The sequence below is a fragment of the Athalia rosae genome, chromosome 6 (assembly GCF_917208135.1).
Source record: "Athalia rosae chromosome 6, iyAthRosa1.1, whole genome shotgun sequence".
In the NCBI taxonomy this organism is placed as follows: Eukaryota; Metazoa; Arthropoda; class Insecta; order Hymenoptera; family Athaliidae; genus Athalia; species Athalia rosae.
In genome coordinates this window covers 12,640,889-12,661,142 of record NC_064031.1, presented here as the reverse complement: position 1 = coordinate 12,661,142, position 20,254 = coordinate 12,640,889, and the positions used below count along the sequence as shown (strand labels likewise).

The following is a 20,254-nucleotide window of genomic DNA, read 5'->3' as shown; positions in this document are numbered from 1 at the left end:
AAAAAAAAAAGGAAAAAGGAAGAAATAGAAAGATGCGATAAACTTCGTGTACCACAACGATGTCGCACTTTGTGTCCAGACATAGAGTTTTATGAATAATTAAATCTTTATGCGTTTCGCGACGCAGGTTCTTAACGATTTCAACGATTAAAATTTCACCCTGAAATTGCAACACGTAAAAGTATAAACGTGCTGCAGTACAAAGCCCATGCTTCACGTCATCGTATTTGACCCAGGGAGCTTGTATTAATTCGTTTTAACAATCCCACGGCGTTTAATAGCCCGCCCCGCAAGAAAATCACCAAGTTCTCGTGCAGCGGTTTACGAGTGAAATGTAAAGGAGGGGGTGAATTTACCGGTTCCAAAAGGGTACCCCGCTCGCCTGCGTTACCCACCTCTATTCTACATAGTATAAACCTTCAAAGTAAAAATTATACGTACGAAAATTTACAAGTATAAAAGTCAGAAAAGTATTCTCGCATTGTATTCGCGCGCGTTTGCTGCTCTGCGCTCGCAAATTCAACGTATGTATACCTATAGATGGAGGGTATCCTCCCTCTGACTTTTTTCAAACGTGCCCGAAACAAAAAAAAAAAAAAATAATACTTTGCAAGTCCGTACACATTCACATTTACCGAGACAAATTAAGAGACCTTTAAACATTGCGACGCAAGGGTTAAGCTGGTGAATTAAAGCTTTTGTTCTCCATACGAGTGATACGAGATTTTTTTTTTTTTTTTACTTTCCCCTGGGGTGTAATTATTCTATAGTTTTTGAACTTGGGTTCTTTCATCGTGCACCGTATGTGGAGAGAACATATATGAATTCAACTGCGGTTTACTCATTCCGATATTTTTGATTTTGTTAAAATCAATTATAATTTTTTTCAATCAGTTATTCGTAACGATATAAATTAATTGCGATATGGTAATCAATCGTTATCGGTCATGTCGGAAGAATGGAAGAAAAAATCGCCAAATATGAAAGGTAGCCTTATTTACGAAATTGATGAGTGAAAAATTAATATCAATCAGGATTTTTTTAATCGCGATACTTGGAGCCGATTTATTTTTTTCCATTCTCTTATTTGACTTATCCGGCATAGTAACCAACCACGAACGTACAAATAATGTGCATCAGACGATCGACCTACCGACCTAACGACCCCTATACACGACGACCTAGTTTGAGCACCCCTTCATCCTCGCGTAGTACATACATCATGTACATGTATATATGCATGCGACAGGTATACATGATTATACATATATAAACTCGCGCGCACTCACCTATATACATGTATAATAAATACGTATAGAATATGTAGATATATAGGTGACGTGGGGGGTAATGTATAAACTTGTATATATATACTTTCATCTCCGCTCCCTGTACGTACACGTTATACGGTACGTTCCACGCGAAACTCTGAATATATAATCTTTCTAGTCGTCAGCCCGAGGGAGCCACATGCTACCCTTGGAAACAGGTTGTACCGAAACCCACCCACCACCGTATCAATTCCCCCTTCACGGTGTAGAGAGCGTCGTTAAACTTAATTTTTTATTTTGTTCTTCTTTTGAATTTCGACTTTTCGCGATTCGAGAAAATCACAAGTGATCAAAGTTCACGTCACACCCCCGAATGTGCACGATCACAAGATTCGAGCTTTCGGCAGACCGACGATATCCGAACGGATAAAGACGAGGCAAATAAGAATGAGCGAAATGAGAACGGAAAAAATTCTTCGCAAATAATGTTCAAGGAAAGTTTAAGGGGTTGGTTACTCCCGATCGTGAACTTATGATCTTTTCTTCGCACGAGAGTGTGATAAATCGATAATCCTTGGTCTCCGACGACGCGTGAATAGGTATAATACATACACGTATGCCTCATCGTCCACCGTTGTTGGGCTCGTTTACACGAAGCAAAATTACTAAAGTCGTGCCGTTGATACAACTAATTAACACGGTTGCCTTTATAAGCCGAATGGTTCGAGCCTCGCGAGATAGTCGCCAGTCAAGGCCGACACTATTATTGTATGTGCATGCAACAACTGTACAACATTAATAGATATTTTTCTACATTTTCCAACGACACGCGAGTAACGATAACACATGACTATACGGTGCTTTCTACGTCAAACGGGTCAGTTTTTCCAAAATATATATCTTCATTCTTTCACATTTCGGAGCGACAAGTTGGCTACAAAACTCGATCAATTTCATAGAAACATCAATTTGCCTTTCGGATTCGGATTTTTGAAGTCAAAAAATTTTTTAAATTTCGGTCCGAATTAAATAAAAAAACAAATCTCCAAATAAATTATGAAAATATGTTTATTACTGGTAATAACACTGAACGGTTCGATATTGTAAAATTTGATCGAATAAGCGATATACAGAGAAATATAAGGAAATAAAGTCCTTGCCAGCAACTGAAATGTGCAACGAATCGTTTCAATCCAAATATCTAATCAATTTTTCGAATCTGCAACAACACAAGCCTAGCTGGTCTATGTGTATATGAAAATACATAATATCCTACATACATCTAGACATAAGTATAAGGGGTGAAACACGCGATGGTTCATGCAAGATATATGAAAATATGGATATACAATGAAAAATACTGTATAATACATCTTGTACGCTCACGGAATGATATAAATATTAGTAAAAAAAAGCTTGAACTTTTCGCAATTAATTCGCACGTATATTACCTTCTTATAATTATTGTTCGAAAAATGTGGAAAACTGAAGCGTTCGCGTTTTACCGCGAATTCGAAAATATAATTCAGAAGGATGTACCAGCGAACAGAGAGAAAAAAGAAAATAGAAAAACGCACAATTACGTGTCCAGGGTTTTTTCCCGTAGGTATGTGATGAATATTGTATCTAAGTAACTATAGTTTGCACAAAATCGATGAGGACTTTATATTTTTTGCCTCATATATTATATACTACTATACGTTTTTATTGTCCAGTAATTTTTCGTTTTGTCGCGAGGAGAAAAGAAAAAAAAAAAAGAAAAATTCGGTGCGAGGATCCCCGCAATCGAGTTCGGAGTGAAATAGAATGTGAACTAAAGTGAAGGTACAATTACTTTTGTTTGCCAATGGTTTTTATCCATCCTATAAAAGTGAACGATGTGTCGCCGGACGATAATTGACGAGGTGCGATGATTCGATGATGATTAATTGTTTCGTACGGACGTAGACGTAGGAATAGAAATTCTTGATTTATCAATTAATTAATTGTATCAAGAGACGAGACTAATTCAGCCGCAATATCAACAATGCTTCGTTAGTATAACCTCCATACTCCATATAACCCAGCGCTACATAAAATCGATACTTGACATACACGCGGTTTATACAATACATAATTGTTATACATGTGCGCACGAAACAAAAGCCCGAGATTCGAAAGATATTAGCGACTCTCTCCTACCCGCGCAATGATCCCTGTAAAATAAAAAACGAAAGCCAAAAAAAAATAAAAAAAATAAAAAAGGGCTAACCGTTTTAATTTACTCGCATACTTTTTTTTTATTCAGTTTTATCAGAGCTTAATATGTAAATTACTTTGCGAGACTGCCGTTACACATATACCTAGAGTATATTCGTATTAATATTTGAACGAAGTAAAAGTACTATGCGGAGTACATGCATAACTAAGATCTTGAGATGAAAATAAAGTAGGTGGTGTGAAGTTACCCTGCACTTAAAATTTTTCATACGCCCCGTTGGATCGTTGTTGTTGTTTGTAGATATATATATATATATATATATATATATATATCTAAGGAAATCGAGGGTTGGTTTTATCAAAAGAGAATAAATCTTTTCTATCGTCTTTTCCAATTGTATTTCACTTTCTTTCCCCTCCCCTCCGCCCCTTTGTTCTCTTCGTTCATATTTTAATTTCCTGGCAGAAGCAGGAACGGGGCAACTCCTGCTTGTATTTCCATACAACGGTATATCGTATAGAGGGATAAAAATTACTGTTACTTTTTAAGAAAATATTCGATTTTTCTACGTTACCTGTACTCGCGTTAACGTCGTAGCACGATATCATCCGTTGTCACCTTTAATATTTGTTTTAGCATGTATAGTACCGCCTATAGATTGAGGGTTACAATCGCGAAAATCCCGGGGATTTCCCGAGCTTTGAATCTTACGCCCCCTGGAGTAACGTCTTTCGTCGGATAAACCTATATACATGACGCGCCCACATGTATACGTATTATACATACGATATATATATATATATATATATATGTAACATGTATGAATTTCACCGTCACCGCGATGTAGTGACGGCATCATAGCCAGAGCGAGGAAAACCGTTAAACTTCGTTTCGTCGAGAAAGTCACGTAGATATCCGCCGCGTTATATAGACAAGGGTTATAGGACGGGATCCCCGCCTTTGCATATCGTATATATATATATATATACCATCCTATACTGTATCTAAATAATTTCTCCAGCGTTTACTCGAAGCTTGAACATTTTCTTATATACACACATATAATAACAATCGGCTGTAATTCAAGTACAGCCCTCGTAATGGAAGAAAAAAAAAAAACACAAAAAACACAAAAAGAAGAAAAGTAACGTTCACCGTCTGCATAGACGAATGACGAAGGAACTCGCGTCGTTTCGATTTTGCGTGAAACAATTAGGTTCGTGCAGTAATAATGTAGATCGTGAATGTGACAACTTCTTATACCTCGAAATTCCGACCCTCGAAGGCACCACCCCGCTATTTTCTATTCCTCCCTAGTTCAGACTTTGCTGAGTCGATCTTCATCTTTCGCCTCGGGGACGCGCACAGCCCGAGGCTTTCCAAAATTGTGAATCGGCGCCGACCGAGCGGGGGTACCGTTGATGTCTTAAGAAAATTCCCCTTCATCTGATTGAGTTTATACGGGGATTTTGAGGGGTATATATACATATATATGTATAAGGTATATACACGTAACAGCGAGGTATAAAGTGTATGTAGGGAAGAATAAGGTAAGTTAGTTCGTTGGTGTCTCTCCCGAAAATGGGCGGGGAATATAAGATCGTGCAGGATTTGGACAACTAACATATACCTACATAGGGAAATGGTACGACGAAGAAGGAGAGGGGGAGGGGGGGACTAGAAGTTCTGGTAATATTACAGTTGGTAATACCAACAGAGGGATAAAGTAATATTGTATAAAAGGAGAATAGCCATCTTTGTCGTTTCATCAGAGACCTGCTCACTGGATCTTCTCGGTTCGTAGTAACGTCGCAACGTCTCTTTCAGATATATATATAGTCGAGAAAAGAAAAGAGGAGAGCCCGAACACCATACTCAGAAATGTGTACATTCATGTCCCCCGAGTGGCTTTTCTGCTATTCCACTCTCTCCAAATAAAACATGAAAATTGAAAACGATACAATATGCATAGTGATAACGTCAGAATTTCCGTTTCACGGACTTGAACGTCGCGAAAGGGGAGAGAGAAAAAAGCTCATCGAAACGAATGCCAAGTTCCCCGGGAGAAACTAATTCGATTACACGACCGACGTTCGAGGATGAAACGAAAAATTTTCCCATCCTTATATCTCCCGACTAATTTGTCGATCGTTTATTTCTTAATGCATCCTTCGTCGGAATTCGTCGTTAGCCGAATACCTTCGGTTTGATTCGGTACCTCGGAGAATAAATGAAAAGGGTGAAAAGGGGGAGGAGAAGGGCGAACGGGATAGAATTACTTCGAGGACGAGGCTTGGATTACTCTCCCTTATTACTGCACTCTTGGTAACGAACTAACGGCCGAACTTTGGACGAGAACGATTGTTCTCAATTGATACTCAGATAGACGTGCTTCTTATGATCGTCACGAACGATCACGCTACGGAGAGTCCTGCTCATCTTACAATGACAAGAGTGTAGATTGAACCGTGAAAATCTGGCTAAGTGCATCAATTAATTTTTTAAGCGACGAATCGATCCGATCGAAATTACCGAATTCAAAAATCGCGTCCGCTCGAGATATTTCTAATTTTCTGCATTACATTTCAGACACTTTTCCCACGTCTACACCTGCGGACGAGTACATATAGTAATATATTTTTTCCGTTTCTAGTCTTCGTCCAGCACATTCAGAACCACATGTATAACAATTCCCATTTGTGTAGCTTTTGTTATATGCACGAAAAAAGTAGGATAAGTTAAACAGAGCGCAAAGTTCTACTTCGGAGTAAACGGATGAAACGAGGTCTCACCAGAAAAGAGAATAAAATAAAATAAAATAAAATTCTCGACGCGAACGCGAACGCGACTTTTGCACATTTATGCTCGCGCGAGGACGGTGGCAGATTTTTTTCCGTTCTCCGCGAACGATCGTATAAATTTTTTATGGTGCGGTAATATTTTCACGCTGGTAACCCATATAACACATCTACCGTGAGTTCTCGTGGAAAGTTCTCATTATAGGAGAATAAGTTAGCTGGAGCGAGAAGATTCTTGGCCGTTCGAATGGCATCGGAGGCGTTCTTACCGGCTCGCGGGTGTTGTTGCAAAAAGAAAAAAAAACTAATAAAGACAACCAATTTCCACAATTCTTCGGTAAATCTCGATGAAAAGTTACGAAGGCTTATCGGTATAATTTTGGATCGTCAAAATCGCACCAAAACTCCGATACGGCGACACGTAGGTAAAATTATTCCGGAAATCATGTATCCGACAAAACCCATATATGCCTGCCTATGCATATATGATGGTTGTATAGATTATTTACTCACACTCAAGATATCCTATAGGCGCATATAAAACGTGTACATAATTGTCGCCCAGACTTATCGCCCTTGGCTAACCTCTGACTCCGCTAGTGTGATATATAGAACTACCGTACAGTATACACTAACTTTTAAAACGGCGTTAATTTTCAATTAAATTCTATAAGACTGCGCGGTGGAAAGTTCGCACTGAAGAAGTATTCTCATTATTTAATTTTTTGTTTTACCTTGGAAAAAGAAGAAGAAAAGGTGGAGAAAATCGACGATTGATAAAAATGAATAAATGAAAAAACAAACAAGAGTTCGGAGCCCAAAGAATCCTTACATGGATTACATAATGCACGGTTATAATCAATTTCTGATCGATTTTCAATTAACCTTATACCCCCCCCCCCGGTATATTCACTCTGAACATCTAATTTTGAGGTACGTATGTCTATGCTTTTCAGACAGCTTGCGAGACGTTAAGAAAAAAAAAAATTAAGCTTTTTTTTTTTCCTGAACACGACCGCGTCGTACAGATGGCTGGATGAGATTACAAAATTGCGGAATTTCTACTCGACGAATGCCATGCATGCCTCCGAATCAAAACTATGGAAATTTTTGAACGTTGCATCGAATGCGGGCAAACAAAATTTAAATGAAAGAGAAAAAAGAATGCACGTTCACTCGTTAACTGATTTCATGTATCAGAGGCATTGTATAGCCCGTGTGACGAAACTACAGTGACCCCCTTCCCTTCAGTCCGAGAAATAAAGTTCAGTCTCTACCGAAGTACCGAAGAGAGAAAAAGATGGAGATGAGAATGTTCATTTTTCACCCAAAATCGAAGATTTTCAAACGCTGCGAACCGAGACAACTCGATCGTTATTAGCTCAGCTTGATGTAATCGACAGATTCGTGTTTTTTACACAAAAATATGAAGATTACGGTAAATCAACCGAATGAACAGGCGATAGAAAAAAAGAGGTCTCGCGTGCGAATCAATTTTTTATGAAACGAATCCGAATATGGGGATACGCCTGTATAAATTCAGCGAAAACGTATGTGTGATGAAAATTTAGTGTCGGTAGGTACGTACCTACTCTGAACGGGATATTCGTGTTATTTCGAAGTTACGAGTATACGGGGATGAGGAGGGCTGTTCGTTGTTTCACCTTCTAGTTCAGAGAGCGTGTAGCCGGGTATACGCCGGTTGTACAGGAATGTTTAATTATTTAGTATGCATTTCACGACTTGGCTGGAAAGCCCACGGGAATACCGACGGGAGGCCCACGGTAAATACTCCGGTACATAACCGGGGCAACCAACCAAACGTATTACCTACCCAGTTTTACCTATATCAGCCAACATGCCGATGGTTACCCTTTGCACTAGCAAAACTAGACCAGCAGCTGTGTGTGCATATTCGCACCTGGAGTCGTATCGTACATGAGGTAAATTTCATCCCGTGTACATCTGACGTACAGGATTATACGGGCATATTCGATCGTCGATCCGAATCATTACAGTTGAAAATTTCATTCTTTTTCGATTGTAACAAATTGTGCCAGACAACTGACATTAAGTTCAGAGAGTTCGAAGTGGTGGAGCGATTAGTTTTCTTTTTCTGGACGTGAAAAGCAAATATAATGGCAAAATGAATTTTCAGAAAACAGGCAGCCATATTTTTCGAAATTTCGAAATTACGTTAATTTTTCGACCCACCGCAGATCAATTATCCGTAATTCATCGGTTCGCGGTCATACCGCGCTCACTATTACCACGTACTCCGTTCGACGAAGCCGAATCGGATGAATGATAAAAATCGATGCGATGATCCCCGTGCACGTGAATACCATTGCACGGTATACGTACGAATAAATCATAGATACATAAGCCGTAATTATCGACGATTCGTTTGCCGCATTAATCCTATGTTTGTTGGCTGTCGTTTGTGTCCACAGAAGTTCTCGGCTGGTAATTTACAACGATGAATTGCTGCAGCAAGCTTTACATAAACAGTGCGCGCATTTGCAAATACACCACCACCACGACCGATATCGTGTGCGTGTGTGTGTGCTCGCGCCCGTGTACGTACAAACAATTCATAAATACGTCGCAACGCACGAGTGCATATACAGTTATATCAGTTGTGTCGCGTCCCACGCTTAGTAATTACTCCAGACGTTGATTCGTGCGAGTGAAACTTTACGTGTGGACCGTTGAACGGGCAAACTACTCAACCTGGGCCTATCGACATCTCGTGTATTTTTCTCCAATGCATATGTACGTACATGGTCTACCTACCGTGTACATAAATTAATGTAATATTCTCACCGGATAACCCTCATATGTATATCGTACAGGTATAATAAAATTGGACGCAGTTAACAATCTGCGCGATAATGATTTCTGACACCGCATGAAATCATCGTTTATTATTTCTAAAAATATTGAGATTTTTTCATTATCTATATGGGAACTTCTCCCACTTTTTCGTGTTCATTTGCCCACCCCGAGAATTTCGTCTCCGCAAGCTCCCCCCCTGCCTGTATAATATATGTACACGTGTACGAAACAGTATCCGAACAATTAATATCATATAGTACACGAAATGGGGATCAAAATGCAATTCGATGCATTACAGCTAGCTAGGGGGGGAGAATGACGCAATTATGGAGGATCCGAAACGAAAGCGGTGTACGTATTACATGAACGTTAAGTCTACACCAGATATACTCGTTGTATTTATACGTACTCACATATAGATTGAATGTTAAAATATTCAATTACTATATACGTAATAGTGTACGGTTGAACGAGTCCGATGTGCATAGATCCCGACCTAATAGAGGGAGTTAAAAGGAAGCGAAAGGGGGCGTGGTCCGTTGTAATCGAATAGCCAATCGCGAACTGAAATTCAAGCTACATAGAAACTGTACACATATACACGCGGTGGTTAGGTACGGGACGGAAAATGGAATTTCGTAGGCTTCGGCGGGATGTCGATGGCGAAATGAAGAATAGAGTACGGTATTATGGCGGAGAAAAGCGGAATGGAGATGAGAGAAGAGGAGAGAAGATACGCGGCGATGCAGTAAGCCACGGATTAACATTTAATTAGGTAGGCTTGCGGCACGTGCGATTATGGTTACTACCAATTCCGGCGACTATATACGCGTCCTCCTCCGTATAATTCATCATCGTACCGCGAAGCTAAACGTGTATCCTCCTCCCCTGGTCCTCTGATCCTCCTCGCCCGTACATCCCCTATATATGTATTTCGTGGTCCGCCGAATTCGACTTTTCACGTACCCGCTACGTTACATGCCAACGGTCGTACGCTCAGTTATACAAATGCGATGAAACTGGGCGAAAAATATGCCCGCTGATTAAGGGAATCAAATATTTTCACCAAAAGTCAGATATCGGCAATTAATTGCAATGTGTCGAAACGAAATATTACGTATTCAATTTCAATATTTCTTTCATATCTGGTCAATGTCTTTTTTTTTTTTGTTTTTCCAAAAATAACGACATATCTTCAAAGACGAAAATAGAAATATCTTCGTTTTCATCCTCGTCGTACAATACATGGGCTTTAGAGAAGAGGAGGAAGAGAAAAAAAAAAGAGACCAATTCGGGACACAATCGCGATAGAGATATAGAATTCGAAATCGATCTTATTGTTTCCTCCGTTTTTTTTAACCAACCCGACAGTAGGTGCGTTCGAATCTTTCGCATCTGCGGAATCATTTCTCCAAAGACAAGAGAAGAAAAAAAAAAGGAGAAGAAGAAGGAGGGGAAGTGGAAGAAGAAAAGAAAGTTCCGACAAGATAACGCGAGGAGGAATATTTCAACCCTCCAGCGGCACATCATTTCGCTACTGAGAACGTTTCGCGGTCTCATTCATTTTATCGTTCATCCTATACAGCGATCGTTGACCATTATTCAACCTCCTTATCTTTTGGGGAAGAGTGGAATGATGATGGCGATGGTGACATCGAGAAAAGGCAATAATAACCACCGAGTACAATTCTAGCTACGTCCGAATAATAAATTTTGAACGTTCATTTTTTGCGAATCAACGTTCGAGTGTAAAAAAAAATTAATAGAAATTTTCTATCGTGCCTGCACCGTTGAGTCTCTATTTTTCACTATCCTCACGTATTTACCCGTGATTTTCATAATTATGATTTATTCATTTTTTCATCTTCCTCTATCAATCTCAGAGATGATCAATATCCATCAGAAATTTTGCAACTTGGGTCTCGAGTCGAATTATACGCACGCGATGCGTACACGTATATTTAATACCTGTACTGTACAGGCAAAGTATATACGAGTGCGTTGGTTGATAAAATGTTCCAGTTTCATTGGCAACGTATTCTAAAAAAGTGACTGTAATTTTCTGGCGTTCTTCCATTTCAATTTTGCAGAAACGGTGATGGAGACGATCGAATTTCGAACGATCGATAAAATTTTCAAGAGTAAAATGTCGCAACGCTACTCGTGTCTTTGACATCTTGACGTCTTTGCCGCATACGTATAGTAAGGAATCACGTCTGCAGCGTGCGGTGGGATAGGTGCAACGACCCTCGCACATGAAAATTCAAACTCGAACAGTTTGTCGCCAACATTCCGGACATGCACAACTATTCAATCCCTTTTTCTCGTCGAACATCGATATCGAATGCAAATAACGTCCCCGCCTCCTTTACCTCGACAATTTTCAGTTATTCTTTGTTGTTCGCGAAATACTTGTTTACGGAATTTTTACCCATTGCGCCGCGACGAGCACTATCGACGTGAGAAATTGAAATTGATTTCAACCGATACGCGAATGGAATCTGATAGAACTTGATACAAGATGAGCTTTAAAAAAATTGAAACTTCGAGTGGCTGTCTGAGATTCTTGTCACTTGAACTCGAGTGCTTGAATGAACTTCTATCGATCATATATGTATGAATTTGATGTATGCTATTCCACAGATACTTATCTGCTCTTGAATGATGATTATATAGTAGGGTGGATTGAAAAAAAAATTTTCCACCTAATGATTACTCGATCGATTGCATGAGTAGATGATTTTTGCTTTCAGATCTGGATTCCTGAGCTGATTATATGTAAGATTACTCTTGAAGAACCAAAAAAAAATTGTATTTTCGAGCAAAAAATAAATCATTATTTAATTAGGTTTACTATGCTTTTCTAACGTATTTTAATCTCAGGAATCCGATTCTGGAAGAAAAATTGACCTATGTCTAAAATTGACCGAGTTATCGCCAATTTTCAGCTTTTTCGAGTCAAAAATAAAAAATTTATTTTTTAATCTATCTCAATGTAATTTGAGCTCAGGAATTCAAATCCAAGAGAAAAATTGATCTATCTGCAAAATTGATCGAGTTATCGCTATTTTTAGGCATTTTTTGTCATAAATTTGAGGATATCTCGAAGGGAAAAAATCGTAGCTCAATTTAGACGACGGATTCGTGTTCCTGAGGTCAAAATACATAAGAAAAGTGCCCTACGATCAATTTAAAAAAATAAAAAATTTTGGCCAAAATTTGAGATTTTTCCAAGGGGTACCCCTTACGATTTTTTCAAATTTTGACCAAAAATTTTTATTTTTTAAAATTGATCGTATGGCACTTTTCTTACGTATTTTGACCTCAGGAACACGAATCCGTTGTCCAATTTGAGCTACGATTTTTTCCCTTCGAGATATTCTCAAATTTATGCCAAAAAATGCGAAAAAATGAGGATAACTCGGTCATTTTTGCAGATAGATCAATTTTTCTTTCAGATTCGGATTCCTGAGCTCAAATTACATCAAGATGAACTAAAAAATAAATTTTTTATTTTTGACCCCAAAAAGGCGAAAATTGGCGATAATTCGGCCAATTTTAGAGATAGATCAATTTTTCTTCCAGATTCGGATTCCTGAGGTCAAAATACGTAAGAAAAACATATTAAACCCAATTAAAAAAATGATTTGTTTTTCGCTCAAAAATCGAATTTGTTTTTGCTTCTTCAAGAGTAATCTCACGTATAATCAGCTCAGGAATCCAGATCTGAAAGCCAAAATCATCTACTCATGCAATCGATCGATTAATCGTCAATTATTCGCTGTTGGGAGCAGAAAAATTATAGGACATATCGATTGGTTTTAGTCGTAGACCCACTTTGATTCGTCGCAATTCATGCACGGGTCGAAATATTCGAATTTCTCAATTCACCAGTGAACCCGAGTTTTGCTGGAGTCAGGTAGCCACGGGCGCGCGGTTTGTTGTGGGGCGTCACCTCTGCTCAGCCCCGAAGGTTACATCTCACAACAAAGCGCTACGCTGCTGGCTACCTGACTCCAGCAAAGCTCGGGCTCCCCGACTCAACTTCAATTATATGTAAAAAAAAGAGCACGTCATTTTTTGATTTTATACTTGAATTACAAAACTAATGGGAGAAAGATTTTGAAAAGTGAACGAGTAAAAAACAATCACAATCGACAATTGTTAGATATTTTCTATGATTTTTGACCAAAAAAAAATTTTTTTGCTGGAAGTACCCCACTTGATTAATTATTCATTCAAAAAACGAGTGGGCTACCTCAAAATATCGAGTAAAAAATTTTTTCAACCTACCCTATTATATAGGTGTATATGTATCGGACTACGAAATGTTTCACGGACGATAATATTATAGCAGTTGAAATTCTGCGGATTTAGTAAAAACTTGGGTCTTTCAAATATAATACGTATACCGAGTGTTGCGGAAAATTAATTTACCTAACGCGAGATATGGGTAGCTGAATCGGCGAAACCCTCTGTGAGCTTTCAGAGGATTCGTTCGATGGATTTAGAGTCCCGGTGAAAAATCGGGAGACACCAAAATGTATAGGAGATAGCTATTGGAGAGAGAAAAAATATGGGCATAAAAACGTGAATCCAAAGTGATTCGAACGACGCGTGTCAATTTTCCACGGAATTCCCCCTGATAGCGCTTTCGAGTTATATGGCTTATTCGACGAGAACGACTTTGCGAAATCGTCCTGGCAAGATTATGCAAAAACCGTTGAACACATCGACCTAAAACTTTGTCGTATTTTCGGACTCGGCTGTCTGATATGCCGTATACGAAAGAGAAACTTTTCACTAAATGATAGAAAAAAGTGTCGAATAAAATTCACAACGAAAATTGAAACAAACTTTCTAAAATTCTCGTGTGCCTTGTAAATTTGAATTGCGACGGGCAGATAAAAAAATAAAAATACCAATTTCTCGAGTCGAGTTAATAAAAGCATATACATGTATGTATAAACGAGCATTGAAAGAGCATTAGTTTTCATATAATTCTATTTAAGCCGCCCTTAAGGGTGGAGAACTTTCGAAACTCCGTCATTTTATTTTTTCACAACTGACTCGGCATATCTGCTCTATATATCCTAAATATTTATACAAAGGTATATATGTATATGTATAACAAAATTTTTTCCTCCATCAAGAGCGATTGATTCTCATCGTTTAAACGTACGTACACATATAGGTAGATAGATTTAGATAAGTCTGGCAACGTTTCTGGTCGAGTACCCCAATGCATATATACCATCCACCTACCCACCCAACTTACCTGGGTAAACCGAATACTCAACAAACTGCAATTTCCTGAGAGAATTGTACGATATTCGAACCACCTCTTCTCTTTATGTCTAGACGGTTTGCAGGAGAGAGAGAGAGAGAGAGAGGGAGAGAGAGAAAGAGAAAAGAAAGAGAGGGTATAGTGCCAATATATCTGTATAGCATATGCAATAAACTCGGGTTTTTGAATCGGTTTTTTCCAAGTACGTATCGCCAGACATCTGCCGAATCAAAGTTGATTCAAACAACGTATCAGTTTTATAAAAACGATTAAATTCATTTCCCCTACCGCATTATATTACCATAAAATATAACAAAGTTTCATACCTAATAGATATATGCGGCAGTCGAAGCCACGTAGTGCACGGTTATAGATTATAACCTGATCAACTAAAAAATTTATCACCAAAGTTTCGCGCGGATGCGGAAATTTGTCGAGCATACGTTATTACACGGTATGCAGGGGATGGAGAACATGGAAACTTTGAGCAGTCGTTGGAGAAAAAGAAAATAAGTAAACAAAGAAAGAAAAAAAAACGAAGCGGAGAGAAGAAAGGGGAGGACAAAAGGGGAACAATTAGAGAAAGAACTGGCGTATTAACATTTTCACAGTACGCGATACAATGACCGTGTGGAAATAACCATAAGCAGGGTACCTATAGCGAAAAGGAGGCGCCATAGAAGGCGTCGCGACGTCCAATTAACGGGACGACGGCGCCCGATCTATCATACAACTCTATACTCTCTCTCTCTCTCCCTCTTTTTACCTCTCATATAGCGGACGTTACCCATTACGCTTTATTTATCATCCTACATCACCTTTAATACGTTTCACGTTTCACGTGCCATTTACCTTTGCGTACGTACAAATTATTGACATTTATCTCTTAGGTGCAAATCGTCAAACTGCACGTCACACATCGGTCGCGATGTCACGTGCAGCACTCGACTGAATTTATATAAATGAAATCACGAACACGCCGGACAATTAAACGGCTATCTTACATCGGTCTTTTTCTTTTTGAGATTACCTGAAAGCTCGAGAGACGAAATCTTCTTTCTTTTTTTTGTTTTTTTCTTTTTTTTTTATGCTTCTACTTTATGGGCATAAACATGCCGGGGGGATATCCGTATAATTAAACGCACGCACAGATTTTAATGTCATGGAACGAGGGCGCCATCGATCGCTGGCATCGCTTACACACACCCAACCCCCTGCGCGCATCTGAATCTTGGAAGAATGAAAAAATAATAATTATTATAAAAGAAAATAAAACGATAATGCGGACCCTAATCTCGTCCTACACCTCCGTGAACCTGACACCCGACTTTTCAGAAAAAAAAAAAAAAATAGCGGAAGATGTTGCAAATCGTTTGTAGTTGTTTGTAGTAACAAAAATTTCGTTTGTAGTTCGAAAGTTTTCGAAAAAAAAGGGGGTCAAAAATCAGCTCGCACCCCACTTTGACCGAATGGAACCAAACAACGCTCATTCAACGTGGAATCGTTTGTAGTTGTTTGTAGTGGAAGAATTTTCGTTTGTAGTTGAACAGAAAAAAAGTTGGAGCACTTTTTTGAAAATCCAAAATGCTAACTTTTCCATTTTTAGGGGTGCGAGTTTTTTTATTGTGTCATTCCATTCAGAATCGTTTGTAGTTGTTTGTAGTGGAAGAATTTTCGTTTGTAGTTGAACAGAAAAAAAGTTACGGCACTTTTTTGAAAATCCAAAATGCTAACTTTTCCATTTTTAGGGGTGCGAGTTTTTTTATTGTGTCATTCCATTCAGAATCGTTTGTAGTTGTTTGTAGTGGAAGAATTTTCGTTTGTAGTCGAACAGAAAAAAAGTTACGGCACTTTTTGGAAAATCCAAAATGCTAACTTTTCCATTTTTAGGGGTGCGAGCTTTTTCATTGTGCAATTCCATTCAGAATCGTTTGTAGTTGTTTGTAGTGGAAGAATTTTCGTTTGTAGTTGAACAGAAAAAAAGTTACGGCACTTTTTGGAAAATCCATGATGCTAACTTTTCCATTTTTAGGGGTGCGAGCTTTTTCATTGTGTAATTCCATTCAGAATCGTTTGTAGTTGTTTGTAGTGGAAGAATTTTCGTTTGTAGTTGAACAGAAAAAAAGTTACGGCACTTTTTTGAAAATCCAAAATGCTAACTTTTCCATTTTTAGGGGTGCGAGTTTTTTTATTGTGTCATTCCATTCAGAATCGTTTGTAGTTGTTTGTAGTGGAAGAATTTTCGTTTGTAGTCGAACAGAAAAAAAGTTACGGCACTTTTTGGAAAATCCAAAATGCTAACTTTTCCATTTTTAGGGGTGCGAGCTTTTTCATTGTGCAATTCCATTCAGAATCGTTTGTAGTTGTTTGTAGTGGAAGAATTTTCGTTTGTAGTTGAACAGAAAAAAAGTTACGGCACTTTTTGGAAAATCCATGATGCTAACTTTTCCATTTTTAGGGGTGCGAGCTTTTTCATTGTGTAATTCCATTCAGAATCGTTTGTAGTTGTTTGTAGTGGAAGAATTTTCGTTTGTAGTTGAACAGAAAAAAAGTTACGGCACTTTTTTGAAAATCCAAAATGCTAACTTTTCCATTTTTAGGGGTGCGAGTTTTTTTATTGTGTCATTCCATTCAGAATCGTTTGTAGTTGTTTGTAGTGGAAGAATTTTCGTTTGTAGTCGAACAGAAAAAAAGTTACGGCACTTTTTGGAAAATCCAAAATGCTAACTTTTCCATTTTTAGGGGTGCGAGCTTTTTCATTGTGCAATTCCATTCAGAATCGTTTGTAGTTGTTTGTAGTGGAAGAATTTTCGTTTGTAGTTGAACAGAAAAAAAGTTACGGCACTTTTTGGAAAATCCATGATGCTAACTTTTCCATTTTTAGGGGTGCGAGCTTTTTCATTGTGTAATTCCATTCAGAATCGTTTGTAGTTGTTTGTAGTGGAAGAATTTTCGTTTGTAGTTGAACAGAAAAAAAGTTGGAGCACTTTTTTGAAAATCCATGATGCTAACTTTTCCATTTTTAGGGGTGCGAGTTTTTTTATTGTGTCATTCCATTCAGAATCGTTTGTAGTTGTTTGTAGTGGAAGAATTTTCGTTTGTAGTTGAACAGAAAAAAAGTTACGGCACTTTTTGGAAAATCCAAAATGCTAACTTTTCCATTTTTAGGGGTGCGAGCTTTTTCATTGTGCAATTCCATTCAGAATCGTTTGTAGTTGTTTGTAGTGGAAGAATTTTCGTTTGTAGTTGAACAGAAAAAAAGTTACGGCACTTTTTGGAAAATCCATGATGCTAACTTTTCCATTTTTAGGGGTGCGAGCTTTTTCATTGTGTAATTCCATTCAGAATCGTTTGTAGTTGTTTGTAGTGGAAGAATTTTCGTTTGTAGTTGAACAGAAAAAAAGTTGGAGCACTTTTTTGAAAATCCATGATGCTAACTTTTCCATTTTTAGGGCTGCGAGCTACAAACGATTCTGAATGGAATTACACAATGAAAAAGCTCGCACCCCTAAAAATGGAAAAGTTAGCATCATGGATTTTCCAAAAAGTGCCGTAACTTTTTTTCTGTTCAACTACAAACGAAAATTCTTCCACTACAAACAACTACAAACGATTCTGAATGGAATTGCACAATGAAAAAACTCGCACCCCTAAAAATGGAAAAGTTAGCATTTTGGATTTTCAAAAAAGTGCTCCAACTTTTTTTCTGTTCAACTACAAACGAAAATTCTTCCACTACAAACAACTACAAACGATTCCACGTTGAATAAGCGTTGTTTGGTTCCATTCGGTCAAAGTGGGGTGCGAGCTGATTTTTGACCCCCTTTTTTTTCGAAAACTTTCGAACTACAAACGAAATTTTTGTTACTACAAACAACTACAAACGATTTGCAACATCTTCCGCTATTTTTTTTTTTTTTTCCGAAAAGTCGGGTGTCAGGTTCACGGAGGTTCGTCCTACAACGTACCCCTGCCGTATCGATGTAAGCCGCCTCGACGAACATTGCTGCCTCGAAAATTACGTGTTCATTTACGTTACGACGAAAAGAAAGATCAAGATCGCTCACGTTACGAGCCCGATGCGTATTTTAATTTCGTTTTTTTTTTTTTTTTTTTATCTCCGCAAGGGTTTTCGTTAAAAAAAATTGAAAGATAATTCGAGGCCAGGATCAAATACACGCCAGAGGTACGCGTTCGTTCGACATACCGCTTCGTTATATTCGAATGACGATGAACGGAAAATTTTCGTTACACGTGGAACGAAGCAGGAGGAGCTGTTTTTTCGAGGAACCCCTAGCCCTCGATTTATTGGGATAGAAATTTCACAAACTTATGAAATACATAATGAAAAATTGGTGCACCGTTTCATTTCAACAATGGATGACATTGCGAATCTAAACGATGTTCCATTATTTTTGTTTCAGTATGCGGGGATATTCACGGCCAGTTTTACGATTTGATGAAACTATTCGAAGTTGGCGGACCGCCCGCGTCTACGAAATACCTTTTCCTCGGTGATTACGTGGACAGAGGTTACTTCAGTATTGAGGTAAGTCGCCCCACCTCACCCCTCTGCCCCTTCCTTCGTAATACGTGAGATATTTTGAAAAAGTAAAGATTTCAAACACTTCTAGATTTTGGAGAAATCTTCGGTGGTATTTTGCCTCATGGTAGCAATTTTTCTAAAACTCGGGAGCGTCGGTTTCCAATTTTCTTGATGAAACTTCGAAATAGAGCAGAGAACAACGCGGGAGTGAAGAAACTGTGTATAAATTCGCGAACTAAGGACGTGAGAAATGGAGAAATTACGGTGAGCTAGGCTGTACGAGATGATGATCGTGTGGGATTTTGTAATCAAAGTAAACTTGCGAGCGGTTCGTACTTTTGGTCTCCAAATAAGAAGATGAAGGAAGGTTCAGTTTTGACTCTCGACTCGTTTTGTGGGTATAATAATAACAACAGGTATATAAATATAGCGGTGCGTGGTAAGGGTGGTAGGAAAGACAGCAGAAGAAGCTCAGGAACGGCGGTTGTATACACAGTCTTAGCGTAAACCTCCGCTCCTTCGACCCTTGTAACAAACTTTAGGGATTCGTTTTCCAACTTACGACTCGAGATTTTTTTTCCGAAGTAACATCTCTCGACGAAGCTTTCGACTAACGCGGGTATGTGAACTCGGCGAAGTTCTCGAAAGTATTTAATACATAGGTAGACGAGAGGTAAACCTTCTCCCCGTTATTTCCCCCTCCCCCCAAAGATTGCAGTCCCTAGCAGCCTGTTCGATTAGTCCCTTTCGCGTATCCTCGTTCTAGCGTACGACTTATTTTATTTGTCGCACACTCGACGCCAAGATATTATTAACGGGACGAAATTAGACACCATCTATGTACTTGTTTTCTTCCTTCCTGTTTTTGTTCGTCTCTTTCGACAATTTGTTCGTCAGCGAAATACGAGGTGATAACGCAGATTCAGGTAGGGGGACACACGCTATCGATATTTCGTATAAAATAAATACGAAATATACACGTGATATTCGTGACGAAAATACATTCGGGGCAAATTATAGAGGAGCAAACATCGCAACAGTACAGAACGAGAAAATATTCATAAAAAACAGAAAACCACCACCAAATTTACTTTGCTTTTTAGTGTCTCACCCTTCCTTTTTTTTTTTTTTTCAATGTTCCACGAGAGCCGTTTGGCAGCCATCTTCGTGCTTCGAGTCGCCCGGAAAATCCTCGGAATCCCCCCTGCGTCTATAGGAATAGTATTGGAATGCATATTTTTCAAACTTACCAAAAAATCGGCCCATCGAACCCAGAGGTCATGGCTAGGGATGCTTCGAGGCAGGTCATCGGGT

At 38.6% G+C, this 20,254-nt stretch overlaps 1 protein-coding gene across 6 annotated transcripts in view; it reads left to right on the top strand.

Annotated features, from left to right (window-relative positions):
* Positions 1-20,254, top strand: part of LOC105690863 (serine/threonine-protein phosphatase 2B catalytic subunit 2-like) — a 65,398-nt gene that overhangs the window by 7,523 nt on the left and 37,621 nt on the right. For all 6 annotated transcript variants that reach the window (XM_048657371.1, XM_012409007.3, XM_012409005.3 and 3 more), the window contains exon 4: positions 18,819-18,943. In XM_048657371.1, the coding sequence (XP_048513328.1) occupies positions 18,819-18,943 (125 nt within the window). The remainder of the gene's footprint in view (positions 1-18,818; positions 18,944-20,254) is intronic.